Below are 26,340 nucleotides of genomic sequence, written 5' to 3' on the forward strand. Positions count from 1 at the left end.
GATAAACAAAAGGAGTATGAAAAATAAGCATCCAGCTACTGTAGCCTCAGGAGCCGCCACAAGGAGAGGCGGCCTTATTTAATGTCCTTCCTGATTGGGGACTAGCGTCGGCAGAACAACACGTCAACCCACCGCCCGCGCATCCAGACCGCGTCACCAAGACGATTACAAGTCATTCAGTTATACTACGAAGTTGCAGGAATGGATGCTATGTGCACTGACTACAGTGCATCCTTACCATGGCACACGCAGCCAACATTAGCGCGTTGACGGACCAGCTAATCACAGCAGTCACAAAATCCCCAGACAAAAAGAATACATCGCGTTCTAAGAATCTCAAACGCCGTATCGAGGAAACGTTCAAGGCTAGCCAGTATGGACGGACGGATCAGTTTGCAGTTGCGAAACAGCTGGAGGGACTGCAGGAGAAATTCCGAGTCCTGAACAGAGATGAGCTGGCGACGGACCTGCGTTCATCTCTGATCGAACTGGACAACTACCGGAGTCCATGGTTTCCGGAGATCTTATCTCTATTCCTGCAGCTCTCGGACCGTCCGGTTCTGCAACCGCAACGAGATAAAACCGTGACGCAGAAGCCCGTACAAGTCGAGGAATCGCTTTCTTGGTCCGAAGCAGACCGTGCTGGGACCGCATACTGTGATGAGGAGGATATCTGGGAAGACGTAGACTTTCGTGCTGGATCTTCGGAAGATGACGTCTCATCGGTGTCCAGCGAAATTTCCGTCCCCCGCATATTGCCCCAAGAGTCGATAGCATTGGATGAGGAGTATGTGATTCCTGATGAGGTATTCATACCAGAAGAAGATGGAGGCGTACTCGTCACCATCAAAGACGTCCAGTTCTGGAAGCCTGAAAATAATACGGCACTATCTCCTAAGGAAAACTATTCTTGCCCTGTTACTGAACTTCAGATTGTGAGGGAGACTATCTTCATGCTGCAAGGCCTCCCCACGTCTCTGTTCTGGCGTTCCGCCGACAGCGTCGAGGTAGATCGCACATATGCGCTTGCGCATTCCTCAAACGAAACACTGTCATGTTTACTACGGTCATTTAGCACCATAGGAGCCCAGATCGATATCTTGAGGCGATTCATCACAATCCCGCAAACAGTCGCCTATGTTCAAAGTTTCATTCGGGGCATTGAAGATCTTTTACAAAAGTTCGACGCTTTCTTGTCAAAAGCTCAGACACAATATCTAACACCGACTTGGACAGCCGCAGTAAGCTTACTAGAGCTGTTGGAAGTTGTCAGACGCGAGTCACGAGTCCTTCTGAGCTTAGCGGGTCTTGTATCCACCATCAGCCATGATGTGCAGACTCAGTCCGTACAGTGCCTTGATCTATTGTACGACCTGGTATGCATGACACAAGCTGTTGGCGATGACAATGAATTCAAGTCGCTTGCAGAACTATTCTTTTTCTGCTTCAAATCTTATATACGCCCGATCCTGCTCTGGACGGAAACGGGACATTTGGACTCTGTGGAAGAAACTTTCTTTATCCTAGAGAACGGCCAAGATCGCGATCTACGAACTCTCTGGCATGATTGGTATACGCTGGATGAGACTTCTAAGCTACCGAATGCTCCTAAATTCCTCCACCAAGTTGCTCACAAGATCTTTACTACCGGCAAAAGCATGGTTTTTTTGCGCCATTTGGAGGCCATTCCAACAGACATAGATCGTCTCAGCAAAAGTACACTTACCTTTGGAGATCTATACCCTCACCATTCCTCATCGTCGTTTACTCTGCCGTTCTCCGTGCAACTGGAATCGGCATTCGAAAAATTGATCGGCGCAAACCACTCAGTTACCTCAGACTGGCTACAAGCAGTACTCGACCAGCAATGTGGATTATGGACCTCCCTCCAAGCCCTGGATTACATCTACCTCTGTAAAGACATGAGCATCACAGGGAGCATCGACTACAAGATCTTCGAATCAATCGATCGAGGAAAAGGCGCCTGGAATGACCGTTTCTTACTCACAGAACTCGCGCAGCACGCACTCAGCGCTTTACCCCTGGTCGACCCATCCAGGGTCATAGTCCGATCTTCCAAGGTCTCACCACAAGACCCTGACGTCCAAAGCAAGTCCGTGAAGATGCTGAACGTGCTATCATTCGATTACATTCTTCCCTGGCCCGTGGCCAACGTCATCACAAAAGACGCCATTTCCACATATCAACGCATCTCCACGTTTCTCATGCAGATCCGCAGAGCTCAATACGTGACCGTGAAACAACGTCTCCAGTACCCCAGCAATTCTACAGAAAAGAACCCCGATAGAACGCACGTGTTAGGCTACGCTGTCCGACATAGCATGCTCTGGTTCCTGAACACCCTTTACGGCCATATTGTTGATGTGGTTATATCGACTACGACGAGCGCAATGCGGAAGGAGCTTTCTTCGTCGAAGGACATTGATGCTATGATCGCTGTTCATCGCGCTTATATTTCGTCGATGGAAGATCAGTGCTTGCTATCGAGAAACCTCGTTCCGCTGCATGAGGCTATTATCAACACTCTAGACCTGTGCGTCCGCTTCGCGGATTTACAAGCGGTGTATTACGGTGATAACCAACTCGACCAAATGCAGAGCAGCAAGTCTTTCCGGAAACAGCACGATGAGGAGCAGAGCGACTCCGACTCCGACGAGGATGAAGATGACGAGTTCGACCAAGGAAACACGACCCGCACCATCCCCACACAAGGTGCATCATATCCGCAGCAGATACGATCTTTGAAGAATGAATTCGATCGGTCTGTTGGCTTCCTCACGGCTGGGCTGAAGAGTGTGGGACGTGTTGATGGACAGCCTAGTTGGGAGATACTGGCGGAGAAGTTGGAGTGGAGGAAGGAGCGTGAAGCATTTTAATTGGCGTAGTTAGGAGTTTAATGGTTATGTGTCATGATATCTGGGGTGGTTTTAGGGCGTCTACTGGCACCTGGGATTCAAAAGTTACGAGCCGAGACACTATACGGGCATGATTTAATTGATAAAATGCTTAATTGAAATCATAGTAGATTGACACTAGCATAGAAGACATGATGCATAAACCATAAGACATTCAGTTTAGTTTTTTCACCATTCAAGGTATCAAAGTTCGACAAGGCAAATGGCAAAATGAAACAGATCCAAGAAACACAACCGTAGAAAGAGAATAAGGCAAAGAAGAAAAGAACCGCCGTCGACTTTTTACTATCATCATCCAATCTAGCCAACCCATCTCCTAGCACTGAAGAACACACGACCCCAGGGGCCAATATCTCCCCACTCCTTCGCCTCATCTGGCAAGTACGAAGCAATGCCGTTCATAACAGTCCGCTCGGGGTGAGGCATGATAGCCAAGACACGACCGTTAGGCGTGCGCACACCAGCAATACCCTCAGGGCTGCCGTTGGGGTTGAAGGGGTACTTCATGGTGGGCTTGAGGGTAGCGTTGTCGACAAACTGCACAGGCGCGAGGCCATCACGGACGAAAGACTCAGCAGTCGTGTTCGACGACGGTGCGAACGAAGCACGACCCTCACCGTGGGCGACGGCGATGGGCAGCGCGGAGCCGTTCATGCCGTGGAAGAAGACGCTGGGGTTCGATGGGTCAGGGTCGGAGACGCGGACCATAGCGACGCGGCCTTCGTATTGTTCAGAGGCATTGCGCTCGAAGCTGGGCCAGTTGGCTGCGCCGGGGATGAGTTCCTTCAGGCGAGAGAGGAATTGGCAGCCGTTGCAGACGCCCAGGGCGAAGGTGTCGGGGCGTTCGAAGAAGGTCTGGAATTCCTTGCGGGTGTTGTCGTGCAGGAGGACGGATTTGGCCCAGCCCTGGCCGGCGCCTAGGACGTCGCCGTAGGAGAAGCCACCGCAGGCAGCGAGACCGGCGAAAGTGGAGAGGGAGACGCGGCCGGAGATGATGTCGGTCATGTGCACGTCGACGGCGGAGAAGCCGGCCACGTTGAAGGCGAAGGCCATTTCGGCCTGGCTGTTGACACCTTGTTCACGTAGGATGGCGACGCGGGGCTTGCTGCTGAAGGGAGACCACTGGGAGAGGCTGGTGAGGACGGGCATGGCGCGGTCCTTGGGATCGAAGGTGGGCTTCCAGGAGAGACCCGGGTCGGCGTCGTCGAGGATGTTGGCGAACTCCTGGTCGGCGCAGGCGGCGTTGTCACGGATCTTCTGCATGTGGTGGGAAGTGGTAGCCCAGGTTTGCTGCAGGTTCGCGCGGCTGTTGCGGTAGATCAAAGTAGCGCCCTTGTAGATGGCGAGGTTTTGTTTGGACTTTTCAGAGACACGTCCAATCTTGTGGATCAGACCTCCAGGCGGGCCGCAGGTGGCGAAGCAGGAGCGGAACTGCATCTCGTGCTTCTTACGCACCTGGAACACGGCACCCAGTTCCTCAGTGAAGAGCGTCTCGACGACACTGCGGGTGTCGGTGGTAGGGCAGATGTTGTCCAGCATGACCTCGACACCGCAGCGGCCAGCGAACATCATCTCTGCGAGAGTGGTGAACAGACCACCATCGGATCGGTCGTGGTAGGCCAAGATGATGCCAGCCTCCTGCATCGTCTGTGTAGCGTCGAAGAAGTCTCTGAAGATATCGACGTTACGGACGTCAGGGCACTCGTCACCCACCTGGTTGAAGACCTGAGCGAGCGCAGAACCACCCAGCGTCTTCCGGCCGAACGAGAGGTCAACGAACATGAGAACACTTTCGCCAACATCCTCAACTCGCTGGAGAGCAGGGGTCCATGTCTTGGTTATGTCACCAACAGGTGCGAAGGCCGAGATGACAAGGGACATGGGGGCCGTGACTTCCTTAGCTTCCTTGGAGGCCTCATCCTTCCACTTCATCTTCATAGACATAGAGTCCTTTCCAACAGGGATACTGATACCAAGCTTGGGGCAGAGATCCATACCGATGGCCTCCACAGCCTCGTAGATTGCAGCGCCCTCGCCAGGGTGGCTGCTGGCCGACATCCAGTTGGCAGACAGCTTGACTTGGCTCAGACGGTTGACCAAGTCGGAAGCAGCAATGTTCATGAGCGACTCAGCCACAGCCATCCGAGCGGAGGCACCACCGGAAATGAGAGCCAGGTTCGGTCTCTCACCCATAGCCATCGCCTCACCGGTCTTCATGCCCGGAAGCAGCGAGGTGGCAGTGACGGAGACATCAGAGACAGGAGTCTGCCATCTGCCGACCATCTGGTCACGGGCAGTAAGACCACCAACAGTTCTGTCGCCAATGGTGATCAAGAAGGACTTGGAGCCGACTGCAGGAAGAGACAAAACTCTGTTGACGGCCTCACCAAGGAGCTCTCCGCTGTTCGCGGCCAACGAAGGCAAGTATGTGGTAAGACTGGCATCAATGGCGGGCAGCTTCAATTTACGGGAGTCCACAACCCTCGTCATCTTTGGTGGCTTACCAAAGAGGACAGACAAAGGCAGGTCGATAGGCTTGGGGTATTCGGGAGAGTCTCTGTCGAGAAGAACGAGTCTCTGTTCTTCCTCGGAAGTACCGCCTCCACGGCCGACGACAGAGAAGCCGCAGCGCTCACGCTGGGCAATGGCAGTGAACTTGTTCATGCTGTCTTCACCAATAGCCATAACATACCGCTCCTGAGCTTCACAGCACCAAATCTGCATTGGGCTCATGCTCTTGTCAGCGTTGTCAATTTCACGCAGCTCGAAGGTGGCGCCCAGGCCCGAGTCGTCGATCAGTTCAGGAAGGGCGTTGGACAATCCACCGGCACCAACGTCGTGAATGAACTTGATGGGGTTGTTCTGTCCCATAGCGACACAGGCGTTGATGACTTCCTGGGCTCTCCGCTGCACTTCGGCGTTGCCTCTCTGCACACTAGCAAAATCCAATTCTGCGGATCCTTCACCAGATGTGATACTAGATGCAGCACCACCACCCAACCCAATAAGCATTGTAGGACCACCTAGGACGACGAGGAAAGCACCAGGCTTGACAGCATCCGGCTTCTTGATGGCGTGCTGAGGTCTGACGGTACCGACACCACCAGCAAGCATGATGGGCTTGTGGTAGCCTCTGAGCTCCTTCTCACCGTTTCCAATGTCAAGCTCAGTAAGCAAAGTACGGAAGTACCCAGCGGTACAAGGTCGTCCAAACTCATTGTTGTAGGCAGCGCTTCCAATAGGAGCCTCCAGCATGATGTCCAAGGCGCTTGCGATGTGGTTAGGCTTGCCAACATCAAGCTCCCAAGGCTGCTTCAGGCCAGGAATCAAGAGATCGGAAACACAGTAACCAGCCAATCCAGCCTTGGGCTTCGATCCGCGTCCAACGGAACCTTCATCACGGATCTCTCCACCGGAACCGGTGGCGGCACCAGGGTAGGGAGAGACTGCTGTAGGGTGGTTGTGGGTTTCAACCTTGGCCAAGAAGTGGACCAGCTCCTTGGTGTGATTCCATTCCCCGGTGAAGGAATCGGGGGCCCACCATGCGGCATCGGCACCTTCCAGCACGGCCGCGTTGTCACTGTACGCACTGACGGTGTGGTCTGGGTGTTTCTTATGTGTGTTCCTGATCATAGCGAAAAGACTGTTCGGCATCTGTTGTCCATCAATTACCCACGCGGCGTTGAACTGCTTGTGGCGACAGTGTTCCGAGTTGACCTGAGCAAACATGAACAGTTCAACATCAGTAGGGTCGCGAGCGATAGCACCGTTGGGACCGTAAGCCTCTGCCAGGTAATCAATTTCCGACTCTTCCAAGGCCAATCCCAACCGCTTGTTTGCTTCCTGTAGAACTTCCTTGGGGGACTTGTCGCTTCCATGGAGCTGGATTGTTTGGAGGGGCTGGCGAGCTTGTTCGGAGAACATCTGTTGTAGATCGGGCTCATCCTGGCTGATAATCTGTGTCATCCGGTCGTGCAAGACATCCTGGTATCCAGTCTTATACTCCGCGGAGTCAGCACGCAAACACGAAATCTTCATACCCCGTTCAATGCGGTTGACAGTGTTGCGCAAGCCACAGACGTGGGCGATAGCGGTGGCTTGCGAACTCCATGGGGAAATGGTGCCCGTCCGGGGGAAAACGTAGAAAACATCGAAAGGACCCTCGTCGGCACTGAAGGTCTCTGGGATATCCGTAATATCACCGTAGCGGAGGAGCTGGTCCAAGATGTTCTGCTGGCGCTCGTCTAACGGCTGCGAAGCATGGACATAGTGAACCCATTGAGTCCGGACCTCACGGGCTCCAATGCTTGCTGCAACCGCACGGCCCCGAGAGCGAGAGAAGGCGACTGAGCCTGGAAGGGCCAGGAAGGCGTCGTTACTGGGTGTAGCAGCCATCGTGATGGCGCGCGAAGGCCTGTCGCTTTTTTTCGACTTTTTTTCTCCGGCGGCGATCAGACGTCCGACGGGGTATCGAGAATGGTGGAGGGGTCGGCTCGAGAACGAAACAAATCAATCAAGTGACCTGGTGCTGATAAATTGGGAAACGGCGTGTCTTGAGCACAATATTAACTGCCACAAGACAACCACCGTAGGCGCTGACAATGTCCAGAACAAAGTGAGGGTCAAAATTTCGCGGCCACTCGAAGCCCCGCGCTATCCCGCTTCCGGCTTATCTTATCAAGCACGTGACTTTATCGGACAAACCTTATGCCGTTTGCCTTCGATTACCCTTTTGGTAAAGAGGCGTCGGAGAATGACGATGGGTTGACGGTATGCTTATTTGCCATGTTTCTGCGTGTGGGGGATATTTAGGGTAGAAGGCACTTTTCAGGTAGCAAACCAAAGGGGTGGCAGGTGGATAAAGTCAATATAAAATGCCGTTGGTGAATATATATTTCCGGCAACACCACGGGGAGAACTAATGGAATTGGACTCTCAATTGGCTCTTCGATCTGCAAATAGTTCGCATACGGCACTGATATTCCAATTTACGGAACATGGCCCGTACTCTTACATACATTTAAAGCATTACTCCGTGTTTAGCCGCGTTAAATCCTGGGTTCCATGATTGAGACAATCGATGGAAAGCGAATCCCTCTCCAACATAGAAATGAGCAACAGAAAAGAGATAGAGCAAACGACATACGCAGGGAGTATTCGACTCCTGTTTGGAAGGACTTGGCAAGATGGAAAACCGGCGCATTCACGGAGTCCATGCCGAGCGCATAATGTAAACCGGCGACATGTTTACGCCTCCATGATTGATAGTGGAGCGCTCAGAGTCTCGAAAAAGGAGACCAACGAGAACCGTGGGACAGAGAATTCTGATATCAATTTATATAGAACTTGGCGCAGGACAAACAGCTTATTTCCCGAAACGGAATGCATAGAATTCTTCCCGAAGAGGTAATATGTCCCGACGTTAGCATACTCCGTACTCCGTGCTCTGCAGTCCGGCATGCTGCATGGAGCAGAAACTGATATTTGCGCAAAATGATCTGCAGGTCACGAGCTCCCCTAAACTTGACTTGCAGAGTACATGGGGGAACTGTTGTTGGATACATTCACTTATACCTGGCCACATTGAGGCCAAAACATCGCTCGAAGATTAACCTGGGCGTTGACAACCGCGAGCGTGAACCTAATCCATGAGAGGCATCAATACAATATGTATGAATGGCATCAGGTCTAAAATGGCACCGAGTATGTAACAAAATCTGTGAGCCGAATTCAAAACTGTAAAGCATCCCATACGGCAATCTGTGTTTGGGCCTAAGGTAGTACTAGAAGGGTCGAGCCACATGGAACACGGAACCACCCGTAAGGCCAAAGTGGATAGACGTGAGACCCGCCAAAATTCTATCTTCATTTAAATCAAATTTGACCAATTCTTCACGGAACATGCCGTATGCAGTAGCATCTTCCCTAGCTGGGTGAATGACTTGCTTCTGTCCTTCTATGGCCCGAGAGAGATGGGCGCTAACATCGTATCATATACTATGCCCAGGAGAGAATGAAACCCTTTTATCCACCACTACTCTCTGTTTTTCCGGAAGACAACCTTGCGTGGACTGCTGAACTTCCGACAAGCAGTCTGTCGTGATATGTTACCCGATCCGGTTAGCGTGCCAATTCCAGATCGGGAAAGCGAAATAGGGCCGACGGAGACCCGGGCCGATATCATCCCAAAAAGGGAATCTCTGTTGATACTTGCCCTGACCATGGATTCTGGCTTGATATGTGGCTGACGGCGTTATGGCCTATAAAGACCATCTGATATCCCCTAATCTGGGGACTCCAGACGTTTCAATCAGTCCAACAAATTGAGTGCATTTATCCAAGACGACAAAATGCAGGACGATTACTCCCATAACCCTTCGAGCCGGACCCTGTCTGTGGCTGATGGCACTGGCCCGTTGGGCCCCGTCGATCTACCCCTCCGTGAATTGAACGAAAACGCGAACCTTGAAGAATACACCAGAGAAACGGCTTCTGGGCAAATCCCCAAGCGTGTTACAACCAACGATGGCAGAACAGAAGATTACAAGCTTGTGACCTTCAAGGAGGACGACCCAGAGAACCCGAAGAACTGGTCGAAGTTGTTCAAGTGGTACATCACAATGGTTGTTGCGTTTACGTGCTTCGTTGTCGCTTTAGCCAGTAGTGTTGTCACGGCCGATTTCCCAGGTGTGATGGAGACATTCAATGTCTCTCGTGAGGTTACATTCCTTACTGTCACTGTCTTCGTCATTGGATTTGGTGTTGGTATGTTTTTTTTTTTTTTTTTTTCGATCTCTTTCCCCAGGCTTTGGCTTAAGCATCGTGCTAACCTATCTTTAAGGTCCCATGGTATTTGCTCCGATGTCAGAAATGGTGGGGCGCAGACTGGTCTACGGCGTCACGCTATTTGTTGCAGTTGTCTTTGTTATCCCTTGCGCAGTGGCCCAGAACATTGGTACTCTCATCGTCTGCAGATTGATCGATGGTATTGCCTTTAGTGCTCCAATGACCTTGGTTGGTGGCACACTTGCCGATCTCTGGAGGAACGAGGAAAGAGGTGTCCCCATGGCCGCCTTCTCTGCAGCTCCGTTCCTTGGCCCTGCAATTGGTCCGCTTGTTGGTGGCTTCTTGGGTGATGCTGCCGGCTGGAGATGGCTATACTGGCTGCAGTTGATCCTGTCTGGTGTCGCATGGTTTCTGATCACAGTTACTGTTCCCGAGACCTACGCCCCCACGATTCTGAAGCGACGCGCAAAGAAACTGAGGAAGGCTGAGAACGACCCAAAGTACGTCACTGAGGGAGAGCTTAATGCGCTGCCCATAAACGAGAAGCTGCGTATCGTCCTTCTCCGGCCGTTCCAGCTTCTTTTCTTGGAGCCCATCGTCTTATTCATCTCCGTCTACATGTCTGTTCTGTACGGACTGCTGTACATGTTCTTTGTTGCGTAAGTGGCCTTTCTCACTTCTTTTACTTGGCTTCATTCTAACCATTCCTCCCCAGCTATCCGATCGTCTACCAGGAAGGTAAAGGATGGAATGCCGGATCCACTGGTCTGATGTTTATTCCTCTTGCCATCGGAGTCGTTATGAGTGCTATGTGTGCGCCTTTCGTCAACAAGCATTATCTCAAGGTCTCCGAACAGTATAACGGAAAGCCTCCTGCCGAAAAGCGGTTAATCCCGATGATGCTGTCGTGTTGGTTCATCCCAATCGGTCTTTTCATCTTTGCCTGGACCTCATATCCAAGGATTCATTGGTTTGGACCTGCCATTGGAGGCTGGCCTGTCGGATTCGGTTTCATCTTCTTGTACAACTCGGCAAACAACTACCTTGGTATGCTCCATTTGTTATACTACGAACTTTAAGAAATAAAGAGTGCTAATAACATTGCAGTCGACACCTACCAGCACCAAGCAGCATCTGCTCTTGCCGCAAAGACCTTCCTCCGTTCAATGTGGGGTGCCAGTGTGGTTCTGTTCACCGAGCAGATGTACAACCGCATGGGCTACCAATGGGCCAGTACATTCCTTGCTTTTCTTGCGCTGGCTTGCTGTGCCATTCCCTATGTTTTCTACTTCAAGGGGGAGTCGATTCGTCGGTATTCCAAGTACGCCTTTGCCGACGATGAGGAGCAGCAGGGCACCGAGAAGCATTAAGCGCTTGTCGAGGTATCCTCATAATAGTCCGTTAGAGGTCCATTTGATATCTTTTTGATTCTGAGATGGGCTGTTTCTTTGGTCTTTATTTTAATCGTTTCATGATTTATGGTTCTCAAAAAAGACTTTGGCGTTTTGTTATGGTCACGGGCGATTTGAGGAGATACCCTGTACAGGTTTTCTTATAAACAATATATATAGATTTAATGATAGCTAGCCAATTTTATAATTCAACCTCATAATAACCAGAACTCAAAGAGCGTTTAGACTACTGAATACTCCGAGTACATCCTCTAATGAACCCGATGTCGGATCAGCTCCACCTGATATGTCATAAAGCCCATGGGTTCTCAATATTAAGCCGATATGGAATATTATTATACCCAACTTCTTAATCTCCCAATAGGCACAATTCCTACTATGCGTACAAAGTCGTACAAAAGAGGTATACAGAATAGGGCTAGGGTTTCCTATTGCGGATGGCCCCGCTAGTTGCCACGTGATGCCAGGCTGCTTAATAACGACCAAAGCTTGACGTCGCGCCCAACGGGGTGGTTCACTCATTAGCGCAAAGCCCGGGGACAGATCAATTATTCCGTTTTCGCGAAGCAGCAGTTGCAGTACTAGCGATGTTTTTAAAAGACATGGCTCGACAATAACCATAATAACAGAGCCTGCAGTTGTCGATTTTTATTTCCGCAATTCTTCCCGCATCCCGTCCAGTAACAGCTTCGGTCATTCATCGCCCTTGCGCACACCCAAGCCGAGCAACAAGACGAAAACGAAATAAGGGGTGTCATTCCAGAATATAAGCGAACTTACACTTCAAATTTACAATAAGAAATAATTCCCATGGCATCGCCATATCAGCCCTCCATGTCGTACTCTCCTGCCACCACCTCCGACATGGCGGCTGGCCCATCCCGCTCCGTCTCCGAACTCCCGCAATCCCAAGTCGACGCTATCATCCGCACGAAGCGAAAAGCGCGTGAACCAAAAGCCTGCTACCCATGCCATGCGCGGAAAGTCAAATGCGACCGGAACCTCCCCTGTGATGGCTGCGTGAAGCGCGACCACGCAGACCTGTGCTCGTACGAACGGCCCGTGAAGAAGCGCACCGCGGCCGCAGCATCAACAACAGCAGCTACTAGCAGCGCTGTGCCGCAGACTTTTCGGAATAGTCCTGTCGTTGGGCCTACGTCTGCGGTAGAGGATGGTAGTGCTCCTTCGATCCGGGTGAAACAGGAGCCGGGTTTGTCGAGTCGAGGGAATGCTGCGGTTTCTGCTACGGCTGCGGCGACGGCGGGGAACGGGAACGGGAACGGGAGAGTGTCTATTGCGCGCGAGGAGTGGGATAACGTTCGCAATCGGTTGAGGGAGATGGAGAAGACGATTACGAATTTGCGTGTTGGGTTGGACAGGGCGGAGGAAGGGAGTGGGTCGATATTGGAGACGGGGAGTGTGCAGAGTGGTGATGCGAGCACCCGGTCGAAAGGTGCTTCGCCGGAGCGCGAGGGTATCCATGCGGCGAATACGCTGGGTGAAGGGACTGTTCATCTGGGTTCGAGATCGGTCCTGGCATACATTTTGAATAATAAGTCGGGTTCGGATCAGCTGCATACTCTTCTGGAAGGAGGGATTTTGCCCAAGCTGGGTTTGGATAATGAGTCTGCTACATACCCGTTTGTGGATCTCTGGTCCTCGGATATGTCTACGTTTGATATCAGTGCAGTTTGCAGCGCGCTTCCGAGTGACCAACAGTGCAAGGAGTGAGTTCTTCCCTCGAGTCTGAGCACATGACGGTTACTAACGGATGCAGGTTCTTCTTTTACTACCGAGATATCGCTGGCGCCATCTATCCCGTCCTTGAAGATGTCCGTCAGTTCGAAAGAATTCTCGACCTACTTTTGCAAAGTAGAACATCGACAGGAGGGATGTATCGAGCAGATCCTGTTCAAGCGCAGAGACCGTTTGGTGTGACGATCGCGTTCTTAGGTCTTTTATTCGCTGTGCTTGCTTCGGGATGTCAATCGTCGGATCTCCCTAGTAAAGAGAGAGAATTGACCTCTCAAGTATATGGTATGTCTTAATCTGTTTCTGATGCGCAGTGCTATGCTTACGAATTCAGTGTGCTGTTCTTACCAATGCCTGCGAATGACAAACTTCCTGTCACAACCTTCAATTGAAGCAATCCAAACACTCTTAATAATCGGCAATGTTCTGTCCTATAATATGAACCCCGGAATTTCCTATGTGCTTCTTGGTAAGTGGAAATCCGGAATTGACCCTGCAAGACGTCACTAACTCTCACAGGAATGACATTACGTATGGGACTGGCGCTTGGTCTGCACGTCGAATCTAGTCGCTTCTTACCGGCTGAGCGATACCGGAGAAGACACGTTTGGTGGTCCATGGCATGGCAAGATAGCCATTTCTCACTCTCCTATGATCGACCGTCCACGACAGCAGTCAGCCAACCCGACATCGCATACCGGGAGAGTACCCAGCTAGGCGAACTGTCGTATTTCGAAACCCTCTGTAGAATCATCGCACTCGCTCTGGAAGTCGTCCGCAGCCGAATGCTCAGCCTCCACTCACAAATGACACCAAAAACTATCCAAGGCTACAAGGAGAGAATCCAGAAGATCATGATCGAAGCGAAACCAGGTTTACGCGACCGCAAGTACTGTCTTACAGCGACGGAACATCTGGAACGGGTCGTGTTGAAGCTACACGCGTCGTATTTCACATCCGAGCTCTGCAGGCCAGCGCTCAAGTCACCAGCCGACACGACGGATTCCATAGTCTCCGAGATGCGAGCTGACTGCATCAGTAACCTAATGAAGACGGTCGAGGCGTATGTCGAAATGCATTCGATTAGCTCACACGCGTCCCGATCATGGATCACATTGCAGCGAGCCATCAGCTGCATTTTCCTCCTCGCCGTCATCGAAGAGTCCAAGACAGACACACAATTTTGGACCCTCCTCCAACAACTCAAACTCATCATCGCCGAGCGAGCCAGTAATGAATCTGTCTATGAATCAGGCGACCCCTCTGCTGCAGCCGCCGCGACAGCAGCAGCAGGAGGCAACCCCATGACATCCCCTATCCCGGGAGGCACCCCGATACAACAACCAGACCGCAACGCGGTCTTCAACACAATCCCAGGAACCACCAACACAACCGCCGCCAGCCCGGGTGCCATCAATGCCACCTCCCCCGTCCCCGCAGCAGTGGCCGCAGACACGCAAACACAATGGGCCAAGCCTCTTACAAAGACCCTCCGCGCACTGGAGAAGCTCGAAGCGGCCTTTGCTAACCAGGGCGCTCCTGGACGATACGCCGCCCAGGGTGGCAGCGCTGATGCTACGGGTACCCCTACCACCGCTGCGGCAACGACAGCGTATCTGAACCCGAATGCCGGCTCGACGACAGCTATGGGTGGGTTTATTCCTGTTTCGGGGATGGGGTCACTACCGCCGCCAACGCCGGAGAGCTCGACGAGTGGGGAGTGGACGATACCGAATATCTTGGATCGGGCGGCGGAGTATATTCATCCGCCTTTATGGGGGTGATATTTCGCGTTCTCTTCTATCTTCGTTTCTCTAATGACTGACTTGGTTTGGATTTCTTGGAATTGCATGAGTTTGGGTTGGGATGACTATGTATGTTTTCACGGTTATATCTTTGTTTCTATGGGAGGTAATTCAGTTGTTCTTCTCTTCTCTTTACATCTTTTCTTATAATTCTTTTATCTTCTTGCAGTATTCTTGCATTTATATTTATTTTCTTATAAGCTTTAATATTGTGTCACTGTACTATAACCAATGGATCTAGTTCTTAGTTGTGAATGAAAAGAATTCACTGTCAAAAGCGATACACAGCCCTATTCCTATATGATGCTGGTGAAGGTGGAATGATGTGTTGGAATAGTTGGTGCCTTCTCCTCTCGACCTACCAACCATCTCGATCGTCAACCGAATACATTCTCTTTTTCTTATCATACTCGATCAAGTCTATCTTCAGGCGCTCGATAATCCCTATTAATGAGTCCGCGTCCATCTCTGCTTGAACGCCCAGGTTACTAGCCAGACTCCCCTGCTTTGTTTGTCAGGTTGGTCTAATCTCTTCCAACCCAGAACCAAAAAGCTGACATCTCACCAACCACCAACCAAGATTCCAAAAAAGGAAAAAAAAATCGGCACATTCAGTTTCCTCAATTCCTGAACTCCTTGAGTCCATCCTCATCTCCGTCGATATACGCACCTTTCTCCTATCACAACGTGTCTGCAGAAAATAGCACACCATCAACGCCTCAAGCGCCCTACAAGAAGCACTGTTCTTCAAACCAGCCCGCCACCGACTGCTTCGCGGGTCCGTCCGTAACTTCCTGGTTGGGGACTACCTCTGGCGGCCGCATTTCCTGTAGAGTGATGACGACACATACACTCAACAAGAAGCAAGCTGGCGCCGCATGCTCTTCCGACAACCACCAACATCCACCATATGTGTTATCGAGTATTCTCGCTTCTGGGAGATCCGCAATACCGGTATATCAAGTTCTCGAAGGCGGATGGTGATTGCTTACGGGTGGGGGATATCGTCACTGCTGCTGCTGCTGCTGCTGCTCCGGGATTGGATACGACCACGGTCTCTATCAGTATTCTGGTTCCGGGGGAGGACAAGTGGATATTCTGGAACGAGCTCAGCCTTGACCTTGAAAGGGTCAAGAAGCTCGAGGGAAGTCATGAGGCTGAGAGGGCGGCTGCTACGATGCTTCTGGTGGATTATGACTTTGTTATTTTTGCCCGGGTTTGTGGTTACTTTCGTTCCGGCACGTGGCATGATGTCGGGGAGCGGCAGCGTACGGGTGGTTGGAGTCTATTGGGAAGGGAAAGTTTGTTGAGGATGACGAGGATCGTAACGAGTGATCTTCTCGGCTGTGTGCGTGGGATCGTGTCATACTTCCGTCTTACAAGTGGTTCTGTATTGTCTCTACTGTACACGGCGAGCGATGATAGTAAAGTCAAATGAAACAGTATCCTGGTATCACAGATTGTTTTCTTAATTCATAACGTGATACATGCTCTGTATTCTGGTCTTAAAGTATCAAGTATTGTAAACGCTTTAGCTGGATATCCTGATGTAGAACGAGGACTCGATAACCCTCCCTCCAGGCCCAACTCACCCAAAGAAGCTGCCGTTGAGTAGCTCCCAGACCGATTAGTGCTAATGTAACAGTAGAAGACTGTCGGAAGCAGCGTCAATGGACTCATACCGTGTTTGGCACAAGGTCAATGTCGAAACGGGGAAGACTCGGCCGTCTTCCCCCCTCATACCCGCCCGTGCCACCCTAATAGGGCCTGTTGAGTACCTACAGTACTATACAAAGTCAGCAGTAGGGAAAAAAAAATCAACGGACTTAGATACTTATCCCAACACGGTCTTTTTTGTTTTCTCCCAAGCCCGTCCCAAACACCCAATCAGAACATCCTGCAAGAGCCAATCCACAAAGCCACCCAAGCATCAACACAACCAGACACCCTACTCAACCCTACCAAAAAAGCCCGGTGTCAAGGAATACCTGATGGCTCGATGTACATTCTCACAGGCCTGATCAGTCGACCGGGCAGAAGTACCAGCTACCACTGACAGGGACAGAAACATCTAGGTGCTTGGAACACCGCCACCCGCCCACGTCTCAGGTTGATCCAGCGTTTTTCTAGATTGCTTCTGTGTGTCAGTGGGCTGGCATCGTACCGGCCTCCCACCGTGGGCTGGGTGCTGGGGCTGTGTGGGTTAGTGGTTAGTCTGCACGCCCAGCTCCTGCCCAGTCTATCCAACCTGAGCTGTGCGTTTCTGGCCTGTTGATATTCGAAGAAACGATGAGAAGTTGTATATAGATTGAATAAGATGAAAATCGATCAAAATGAAGAAGAATCAAAAAACGCGACGAGTATGATGAGAGGGAGGGTGGAAAAAGGGAGCAAGTAGAAAGGAGAAGGCAGCAGTAGACAAAGGCAACGCCATCTTGTAGAGCTCCAGGCACCAGTACAGCAAGTCGACAATGTCAAATGGTAGATTGTTGCGATTCGACGCCCGGATAGTCATGCCTAGCAGTGCGGACAGAGACCAGTTAGTTCCTGCAGGAATAGCGCCATACTCCATGGGAATAATCAGGCTATCAGTGCAGCCACCCCTGATTCCTCTTGAATAGATGACCATGAAGTTGCGTACCTCGAGTCCCAACAGCACTTCACCCTCTTCATTCACCTCCAGTGATCCATCACCTACTACGAGTCCACTAGTAGCTGCGTTGCATCTGAATCTGTGCCAGATCCTACTGCTCTGAGCTACATGGGAGTTCGTATCCAGCCGGCTCGAAGAAGAGAGTTTCTTGGAGGTGCCTTGAATTGTTGATGTGGGTATGTGTCCGTGTGGCTGGGGATCAGTTATAGAATTCCATATATAAATTATGTTTTCTGTGCCGATTGTGGGATTTGTGACTTAAAGTTGAAGATATACATGTATTCTTTTCTGGTGCAGGCAGAAGTTTGCCTTGAGTCACAGTTGATATCATTATTATTCCCAGCCGAGGTTTGCTTGCGAAACCGATATACGAAGCGCAGCTCCAAATATTACAATTTTTGGGTAAAATCTGTAGAAAAGAGGTATGAAAGTCTACAGCTTTGTAATTGTTGGTTTTACATGCTCGTTATCAATGTGTTCGAGATAGGTCCGAGGAAGGATCATGGTTGGAACTAGGAAATTCACACATACAGTCTGTTCCATTAAACGGAGGCAGAGCTAGTCAGCTAGTTTTCTGTTCTAAAAACACACTGCAGAGAAGAAGGAATGCATTGAAGCGAAATGGCCTGGAGGGTTACAATGCTCAATCTATCTCGAACGACCAAGGGAGATACCTCCGTACATCCTGTCGGTAGTTATTTTGATCGATTTCTCTTTCTCCCACTGAGCCCGTCCAGTGGACCATTTCTCTTTCTGACGCATCCTCATAATCACCGTCGTCATCAGCTTTGCCCCTATTATCATCGTCGCTATGCAATTCATTCCTATTTTCGAAGATGATAAAATAATCACAGCCACAAAAACTCATGAATATAGATGTAGCCTATATACTCTTCCTCACTACCACGTAAAATTCCGTATCATGTCAAAGGAATAGTGCGGTTTAGACCGGAGAATACACGATCCCTCATCAGCCACCATGGAGCCGTCTTCCAGAGCCGGGGCGATATCCTTCAACCGAAGAGGATCATAATCAGGCTTCAGGGATCGCATGCGTCTGTACAGTGAGGGTTCATGCCAACAAAATTCGTAGTAGATGAAGCCGACATGGGATGTTGGGGGTTGCTGGAATCGCATACGTTTCCAGCTGGCTTCTGGCCGAGCGAAGGGGTCATCATCATCACCATTATCAGAGTCCGATGTAGGATCCGATGTGGGATCCGACACAGTATCCAGCTCAGACTCAGAATCATAATAATACCAGTTATGGTGGTTTTCTTCTTCCTTTTTGGCTTCGGCTTCAATCTGTTTGCGCACTAACCAAGACCACACATGCTCATCGATAGATGGATTCCGCACACACTTTTTGGAGCCATATGGCAGTTCATACCTAACCGGTTTGAAGAAGAGAGCCTCCTGGAGGTTATGTGAGCTGTTGGTGTGGGCGTTCCATTTCCGGCACACACGCTGGGATAGTAGTAAGGTTCGCCTATCTGTATAGATGAGGATTAGCTCCAGAATTTCATATAGAGAGAGAGCCTTTTGTGCCATTTCGAGTACTCAATTGATACTTGAGAAGTCAAGGTTCTGTTTTATTCATGTCTTTTTGCCATGTGGCAGGCAGAAATTCGCCTTGAATCATGGCTGACATCATTGTTAGCCCTAGCCGAGATTGGCATTATTTACAACGCTATAATAGGGTCGAATTCGTGTTTATTTCGATGTAAAAAACACCCTGTCGCGCTACAAATTAGAATCAGATAAGATTGACCGATTGACGCGCGTATTCGACGATCGCGATCTTTTCGGGCGTGTCGTTTCGCTTATATTCTCCATTTCTTCCATCCCTGTTTTCCCTGCATTTCCTCTTCTCCTTTACAATCTTCTCCTTCCAATTGACCCTGTACAAGTAGAGTTATCACCATGGCTCCCCGTCGCTCACAGGAAGCCGACCGCAAACTCGAGAGCGGACAGGCCAACCAGTCCGCCAACACTGGTTTACACCCTGCATTTTACATCGCGTGAGTTCTACGAATATCACGAGTATCCTATTGACTCCTATACTAACATTGACCAGTCTGTGGATTGCGCTGAGTTCGAGTGTAATTCTTTTCAACAAGTGGGTGCTGGCGACCGCCAAATTCAGTGAGTCTTCGGATCCCCTTTTTATGTGATTTTGTGATTCCGTGCTAATTCCGATCTCTAGACTTCCGTAAGTTGGAACTGTATGCTGTCCTTTGCGATCAAGCAAATTACTGACTCTTCTAGCGCTCTTCTTGACGACATGGCATATGGGATTCGCGACCTTCATGACCCAGATTCTGGCGCGGTTCACCGATAAACTCGACTCGCGGCATAATGTTCCCATGACTCCGCGAACATACACGTATGCGCCCAGGTCGAATTCATCACTGTTGAAAATGCAGCTAATCCGTAGCAACCAGTCGCGCCATCGTGCCTATCGGTCTCATGTTCAGTTTGAGTCTTATCTGCGGAAACCTGTCGTATTTGTATCTCAGTGTTTCTTTTATTCAAATGCTCAAGGTGGGTCTTAGTTCCCAAGAGAACGGGATATATCGATTGACCATGGTAAAAGGCAACAAACGCCGTCGCAACTCTCCTAGCAACATGGGCCTTTGGCATTGCGCCCGCTAATTTCCGCACGCTGGGCAATGTTCTCCTGATCGTGGTTGGTGTCGCGATTGCCTCGTTTGGAGAGATTAAGTTCGATATGTTTGGATTCCTGAGTGCGTCCCTTTCTCCCTCCTAAAAAAAATGATGCAGTCTAACAAATCAACAGTCCAAATTGGTGGTATCATCTTCGAGGCCCTCCGCCTCGTCATGGTCCAGCGCCTCCTTAGCTCCGCCGAATTCAAGATGGACCCTCTGGTCTCGCTGTACTACTACGCGCCCGCATGCGCCGTGACAAACGGTGTTGTCACCCTCTTCACTGAAGTCCCGCGCATGACCATGGCTGATATCTATGGCTTGGGTCTCGGGACCCTGATTGCTAATGCGATGGTTGCGTTCTTGCTTAATGTGTCCGTCGTTCTCTTGGTGAGCACCCTTCCTCAAGTTAATTACGAAATTACAGTGCTAATAACTATGTAGATCGGCAAAACCTCCGCCGTGGTCCTCACCATGGCCGGTATTCTCAAGGATATCCTCCTTGTTTTCGCGTCCATGGCTATCTTCCGTGACCCCGTCACCTTCCAGCAGTTCGTTGGGTACTCGATTGCGCTTGGTGGTTTGGCGTACTACAAGCTTGGAGCTGAGAAGATGGGTGCTCTTCTGAGAGATCTGCGTGCGACTTTGTGCGGGTAAGCGTCATCTCGCAAGCCCTGCCGGGAAGAAAATTTCGTTGGACTTTGGAGGGTGGTTTCGCTCCGTCCTCGTGTTGTTTTCTCGGTAAGCGCCTATGCTAGCGCTTAGGTTGTTTGTCTAAGAATTTTGGTGAGATGTTAGTATTATGGTTGGGTGGTTATAGATTTCTTCGTGTAGATATGCGTGAACATCCAGCTGGCTGGGTATATTAAAGGGAAGGGGTAGCGGTCTATTCCCATATACCATCTAAGCTTTGTTAGATTTTGGATTAATTACCAAAAGAAAGAATGAAAGTTGTTCGCTAATTTTATGAACGGCCAACATGCTGATAAATGCGGATTTAGCGCTGCATCTACTTCTCGCCGGAAATGCTTTAGGGCCAGCTAGTTCTGAGATTGCTGTCGTGTCTTTTTGGCTATATGTGGCATCGCTTGTTTCTTGCTTTACATAGCTAAACAGAACTAATTCCACATAAATAAAGCTTCTGCAGTGGTATCTCACAGGCATGATAGTACTGCTTGATAGACAGAAATTTCGAGTATTTTCTTGTAAGGCCTGGTTTCATCCCCTCGATCAAACTCCGTTCATTGTAGGGCGAAGATGGGCAAGCTCGCTTTCTGTTCGGTTGGTGCTTTTCTCAGGCGAAACTGCAAAGCGCAGTCATTTTACTTTGCTTCAACAATGACTAGATTGATTCGCGCCGCACATCACACCAGCAGCTGTAATCCATATTACCACTTGAAGCCCGAGAATATAGATGGTGATTGGCAATTCATATCTTCATATATCCTTCCACTCAAGAAGAGATGCCTCCTTCCAGACGACAAAAGCTTTCTCACGTTGAGAAGAACCAGCCCACAAGTGTGCGGGAGGTTGTACCATCCGTGCAAAATTGTTTGTGATTCTTTACTTCAGTTATGTTACGGTGGTAGTTTTTTTTTTTTTTTTTAAGACTCAAAGTATAGGCGTTGTAGTATGCGTGGTTTTGGTGTTCGTGTACCTCGAATATACCATCTGGCAACGGTAAGTGTATCGGCCGAAGTGGAATCTGTTTTTTCGTTTTGTAACACGAGCAGAATGTTCTCAGACGAGGAACCGTATGAGAAGCTGCACCAGGATACTTCATGCTTAATTTCGTTCGGCGGTGGTTAGATCAGTCTGCACGGCCAATACATCGTACCGCACTGTGTAGTCTGGCTTGCCCTGTCTGTCTTCAAACGATCATCGGTGATTTGATGATCGCACGTCTAATATGGCCATTCAGGTTCGACCATACAGGAGCAGCCTAGAAGCTGCACCAGAAGAGTTCATCGCTTCGGCAGTTATTGGATTACTCTGCCACGGTCAATAGACCGTACCAGAGTGTATAGTCTGGTTTGTTCCGTAGAGTGCCAGTATCATTGGTGATAAATACCATGTTATGAGACCCTTTAAATTGCAAATTCACAAAAGCAGCCTGAAACAAAATCATTTTTGCCTTCTTTCCACAGCGACTAGATTAGTATGTGCAACCAACCAGGGTGCATAGCCGGGTTTCCCGCTAAGATCGCGAAGATCATTAATGATTTGATGAACGATACGGTACGTCTTATGTGACCGTCCAGATGATAGACGGGACAGGGCTAGCACGAGATATTCCTTCTTGACCATGTCTTGTTGATAGCCATATCAACGCGCACCGCCAGTGCAGTGGTGTGGAAGTTTTCTGATGATGGGGGACAGAGGTGAATGGATAACAAGCGTTATGGTTTCATTTGCATTAACCATTCACATGGGCTTCATTTATTCCCATGAAGATAGACTATTTCTGTAGGACATGGCTGACTGTAGAGCCGGTATGTAGGGCTGGATCTGATTCAATTCACTGAAAGCTAACCATGGTATATTACTCCGTATATCATATCCTCATCAATTATTTAACAGGAACAGTAACAAGAGAGCAAACAGAAAGAAATTACCTCTTCCGCGGACTAACCAAGGCATGGAATCCCAACGGCTTCACACTAAACGCCCCATTATAATTCACCCCCGCATTCGCAACCTTATAACTCGCATCCGCCTCCTCGATATCAATCTCGCGCAGGATAGCCACAAGCGCAAAGAACGACCAGTCATACGCATACTTCTTTCCGATACACTCGCGCTTGCCGTTACCGAAGCCCTTCTTCACGCCAGATGGCAGTCTGTCGTATTTCTCGCCCACCATGCGCTCCGGCTTGAAGGCGTTGGGATCCTCGAAGACATCCGGGTCGCGATTCACCTGCGACAGAATGGCGATGATGGGCTGGTTGGTGGGGATTTCGTACTTCCCGTCACCGAGCGTGACAGGGCCCTGTGTATCGGGGATAGGCTCGATGTTGAACCCCGGTGCGACGGCGGAGAGACGGAAGGCTTCGCGGAGGATGGCCTCGCAGTAGGGGAGTTGGGAGAGGTGTTCGTATTCCCATTCGTTGGTGCCGACGACGGCGTCGATCTCCGCTTGTGCCTTTTTGATTTCCTCGGGGTTCTTGACGAGGTAGTACAGTGCGAAGGACACGAGGTTGGGGGCCGTGGCGGAGCCGATGAAAATGTTGATGATTTCATCGAGCACTTGGCTGTCTGTCAAGCCGTTGCCGGACTGCGGGTCTTTGCCGTAGAGCATGGCGTAGAGCATGTCCTTTTTGGGGTTCTGGGTCTCCTTGCGCGTGGCGACGATCTTGGCACCGTAGTCGCGCATCGTCTTGATGTGGTTGTCGAACTTGCGGTTGTAGTACAGCCAGTTGAAGAGACGGGGTCTTGTTGGGCGGCGCATGGCTTCGCCGGTCGCGGCTTCTTGTGCCTTGAGTACGACTGGCTCCTCGCCCAGGACGCAGTCGATGCGCTGGTCGAAGAAGCACAGCATGTTGGCGGCGTGGTTCAGGCGGTCGAGGTCGTTGGTCACGCTGACCTTTTGGTGGTGGCCCGAGGACCATTTCTTAATCAAGTCCTTGGCTGTGTCGCGCATGCCTGCGAATTCCTCACGGACGGCCTCGGGGCTAACCAGCGGGGCCATGATGCGGTGTGCCTTGCCCCAGCTTTCGTCTTCGGAGTGAAAGGCTGTGAAGAGACTGTCATGGACGGCAGCGCGGATCTCGACAACGGGTCCTGTCACGCATTTCCGGAAGCGAGTCTGGTCGCAGATTTCTTCGATGTAGGCATTGTTGGCGACGAAGACGATTTGGTGGCCGAGGACGTTGATTTTGAAGATAGGGCCTGTCCATTAACACCGCACCAAGAGATGGTTCACGATAAAAGCGAGCTCACCATATTTCTCAGCCAACGCATTCAAAGATCCCCACGTGTTGGAGGGGCTGACATCAAAAATGTTACCCAGGATCGGGAGACCGGGTGGTGCTGGGATAGGCGCGGGCATGATGGCAGACAGCGGTAATTCAAATCATCGGAAAATAACAAACTCGGAGGGAAAACAGAGGAAGAAAAGAGGAAAGCCCAACACCCCGGACACCAGCACTTAAGAATCCCTCAGCTCAGCTCTTAACCTCACCCCAGCCAACCCACTCAACCGAGGCCACCTCTTACAGCTCCATCCCCTCGCAGCACCACGCCAATCAACCTCTCAGCTGTGCAGCTCATGACTCCAGTCCGAGTTGTTCGTAGTAATCCAGGCGAAAATGACTGGCTGGATAGCTGGAGCTCGGCCGTGCAACACTCCATTAGCTTCGCCGGCGCTGTGACTGGCCCGGTAGTTATGCAGATCGGAGCAACCAGATCGAGAGTTGAGGGACAGATTAGCGGACGATGTGGAGACTGAGACCTTCAGCTGAAAAGTTGAAAAAAAAAAAAAGTATAAGCACGGACTCGGTTCGTTGAGCTGAGGAGAGATGGTGAGATAGTGAGATGGTGAGGTGGTGATGGCGGTGAGATTTGCTTGCAGAAGGATTCTGCGTGGTTGATTTGAGATCCTATGTCCTGTTATCGTGATGATAGTGATTGTGCTGGACTTCTCTGTACAGAGATTTCCAATTCGGTGGCTGGCTGAGACGAACTGATGATCATCTTGGCCCGATCGGGACCAGCAGGACGGAATCCTCACCTGCAGGACTACGTATTCCCGTACTGACTACGGTGTAGTAGTACTCTGTATGTGTTGTATTCATATCTCGTGTCTGTCTAGATACTAATATTAACGCCTTTAAAGGCAGTACTCCGTATAAACAACCAATATACCCCCCTGTATGTACCCAAACCCCATCCCCGTATTACGATTAGTAGCTATGTGCAAACTCGACCATTTCCGAACTCTCCAATAACACAAACGACTCATATCGTAGACCTCGTTCTCGTGCATCGCGCACGCCGCTGCTATTCCATACAGCCCCATAGCCATCGAAGAGTGCCCGCCAGTAGCACGCTTCGGCTGCCTTGGTCAGGTATCGTTCGCGGAAGGTCCGCACGCTGTTGTCGGCTATGCGCTTGGCGGCGTCTGGGTTCTCGACCAGAGGTTCCAGCTTGTCGGCCAGGTCGCTAAAGTCTCGTTCTACTTCGACATAGTTTTGTTCGGGACCGCTGGAGACCAATAGGTAATGATGGTGTTGGATAAACTGCAGCTTGTGGGCCACAATCACAGAGCGACAGGCTTGGCGGTATTTCAGGGAGGCAGAGTAGGAGCGCCCTGTCTTGTTAGTGTCTGACAGAATCAAAAGCAAAGGGAGGGGGACTCACCCTCAACATGTGCAATAAACATATATTTGCAATGGTCCTCCATCTTGATAATATTGGCCTTTTCCTGCCAATCCACCTGCTTCACATCGCCCCAGGCCTTATCCCGCGCCGCCTCGAGCAGCGCCCGTCGCAACTTCGGAGCGAAACTAGGCTTCCCACGCCAAACCAACTGTCGCTTCTTCTCCGACCACGGCACATCAACCTCCTGAATATGCTCGACGACCTGATCAAACGGCCCGATCGGATTCTGCGGATTATCCCAAGCCCAATACCCAAAGTCCGGCATTAACCAAACCGCCTCCTCGGTCGCAGCCCGCGAAAACACCCACACCGGATACTCCGAACTCGTCACGTCCTCCACCTTATCCTCGACGGAAAATATAAAACTCATGTCTCGCGAGCGGCGATCCCGGTCGGCGACCAGCGCCCGATGGATCGCGCTCAACACAGCCAGAATCTTCTGTCGGTGGTCTTCGCCTTTCGCGCGGGCGGCGTTCACGTAGAGCTCTCCGCGGTAGATCGATGCGCGTGCCATTCCGTGTTGCAGGGTGATGTGATCGAGGTCCTCTGTCGCGAGGTTACCGTGATACCGCCAGTAATTCACCGCGCGAAACACGTCTTCGAACAGGCCCGGAAACGCAGTTCTGCATTGTCCCCGATCGAGGGCCTCATCGCCGGCGTCGCGTTCGTACTGGTAGCGCCAATTGGTCGAGGGGGTGAGTTGTTGGAGGAGATTCGTTTGGGAGCACGAGAGGCAGCTGGAGCATTGGAAGGTCGTGGAGGTTTGACAGGCGCAGTGGCCGGCAGGGATCAATTGCGTCAGGAGCGGGTGGATATAGTTTCTGTCCGAGTTCATGCCATACCAGATGGACACGACGCAGAAGAGGGTCACGGTGAAAATCACATAGAGCGCAGAGAGGGTACTCCTACGCAGGCGCCAGAAAGAACAACTGGGAAGCGCCATCGCGGAG

The 26,340-nt window shown here is 50.7% G+C and overlaps 9 protein-coding genes across 9 annotated transcripts; 5 read left to right on the forward strand and 4 right to left on the reverse strand.

Annotated features, from left to right (window-relative positions):
* Positions 1 to 239: 239 nt before the first annotated feature.
* ACHE_50977S (putative gamma-tubulin complex component GCP5) lies at positions 240 to 2,897 on the forward strand (the record flags this gene model as incomplete). Its single annotated transcript, XM_043280754.1, has 1 exon — positions 240 to 2,897. One exon carries the CDS (start codon positions 240 to 242, stop codon positions 2,895 to 2,897), a length of 2,658 nt encoding a protein of 885 aa, XP_043138301.1.
* A 339-nt stretch (positions 2,898 to 3,236) lies between these two features.
* On the reverse strand, positions 3,237 to 7,331 carry ACHE_50978A (phosphoribosylformylglycinamidine synthase; the record flags this gene model as incomplete). Its single annotated transcript, XM_043280755.1, has 1 exon — positions 3,237 to 7,331. The coding sequence occupies one exon, from the start codon at positions 7,329 to 7,331 to the stop codon at positions 3,237 to 3,239; it is 4,095 nt and encodes a 1,364-aa protein (XP_043138302.1).
* Positions 7,332 to 9,286: 1,955 nt separating this feature from the next.
* Positions 9,287 to 11,092, forward strand: ACHE_50979S (MFS transporter; the record flags this gene model as incomplete). The annotated part of the gene is made up of 4 exons (XM_043280756.1): positions 9,287 to 9,701; positions 9,778 to 10,381; positions 10,438 to 10,769; positions 10,830 to 11,092. The coding sequence occupies 4 exons, from the start codon at positions 9,287 to 9,289 to the stop codon at positions 11,090 to 11,092; spliced, it is 1,614 nt and encodes a 537-aa protein (XP_043138303.1).
* Positions 11,093 to 11,944: 852 nt separating this feature from the next.
* Positions 11,945 to 14,670, forward strand: ACHE_50980S (putative C6 transcription factor; the record flags this gene model as incomplete). Its single annotated transcript, XM_043280757.1, has 4 exons — positions 11,945 to 12,861; positions 12,912 to 13,171; positions 13,221 to 13,355; positions 13,406 to 14,670. The coding sequence occupies 4 exons, from the start codon at positions 11,945 to 11,947 to the stop codon at positions 14,668 to 14,670; spliced, it is 2,577 nt and encodes an 858-aa protein (XP_043138304.1).
* A 931-nt stretch (positions 14,671 to 15,601) lies between these two features.
* Positions 15,602 to 16,306, forward strand: ACHE_50981S (uncharacterized protein; the record flags this gene model as incomplete). Its single annotated transcript, XM_043280758.1, has 2 exons — positions 15,602 to 16,115; positions 16,227 to 16,306. The coding sequence occupies 2 exons, from the start codon at positions 15,602 to 15,604 to the stop codon at positions 16,304 to 16,306; spliced, it is 594 nt and encodes a 197-aa protein (XP_043138305.1).
* Positions 16,307 to 18,244: 1,938 nt separating this feature from the next.
* ACHE_50982A (uncharacterized protein) lies at positions 18,245 to 18,895 on the reverse strand (the record flags this gene model as incomplete). Its single annotated transcript, XM_043280759.1, has 1 exon — positions 18,245 to 18,895. One exon carries the CDS (start codon positions 18,893 to 18,895, stop codon positions 18,245 to 18,247), a length of 651 nt encoding a protein of 216 aa, XP_043138306.1.
* A 372-nt stretch (positions 18,896 to 19,267) lies between these two features.
* ACHE_50983S (uncharacterized protein) lies at positions 19,268 to 20,668 on the forward strand (the record flags this gene model as incomplete). The annotated part of the gene is made up of 8 exons (XM_043280760.1): positions 19,268 to 19,365; positions 19,422 to 19,489; positions 19,551 to 19,556; positions 19,613 to 19,730; positions 19,789 to 19,888; positions 19,941 to 20,091; positions 20,145 to 20,401; positions 20,456 to 20,668. The coding sequence occupies 8 exons, from the start codon at positions 19,268 to 19,270 to the stop codon at positions 20,666 to 20,668; spliced, it is 1,011 nt and encodes a 336-aa protein (XP_043138307.1).
* A 1,954-nt stretch (positions 20,669 to 22,622) lies between these two features.
* ACHE_50984A (putative cytochrome P450) lies at positions 22,623 to 24,059 on the reverse strand (the record flags this gene model as incomplete). Its single annotated transcript, XM_043280761.1, has 2 exons — positions 22,623 to 23,899; positions 23,951 to 24,059. The coding sequence occupies 2 exons, from the start codon at positions 24,057 to 24,059 to the stop codon at positions 22,623 to 22,625; spliced, it is 1,386 nt and encodes a 461-aa protein (XP_043138308.1).
* Positions 24,060 to 24,912: 853 nt separating this feature from the next.
* Positions 24,913 to 26,333, reverse strand: ACHE_50985A (uncharacterized protein; the record flags this gene model as incomplete). The annotated part of the gene is made up of 2 exons (XM_043280762.1): positions 24,913 to 25,319; positions 25,370 to 26,333. 2 exons carry the CDS (start codon positions 26,331 to 26,333, stop codon positions 24,913 to 24,915), a joined length of 1,371 nt encoding a protein of 456 aa, XP_043138309.1.
* Between the last annotated feature and the right edge of the window lie 7 nt (positions 26,334 to 26,340).

The sequence above is a fragment of the Aspergillus chevalieri genome, chromosome 5 (assembly GCF_016861735.1).
Source record: "Aspergillus chevalieri M1 DNA, chromosome 5, nearly complete sequence".
NCBI lineage: Eukaryota > Fungi > Ascomycota > Eurotiomycetes > Eurotiales > Aspergillaceae > Aspergillus > Aspergillus chevalieri.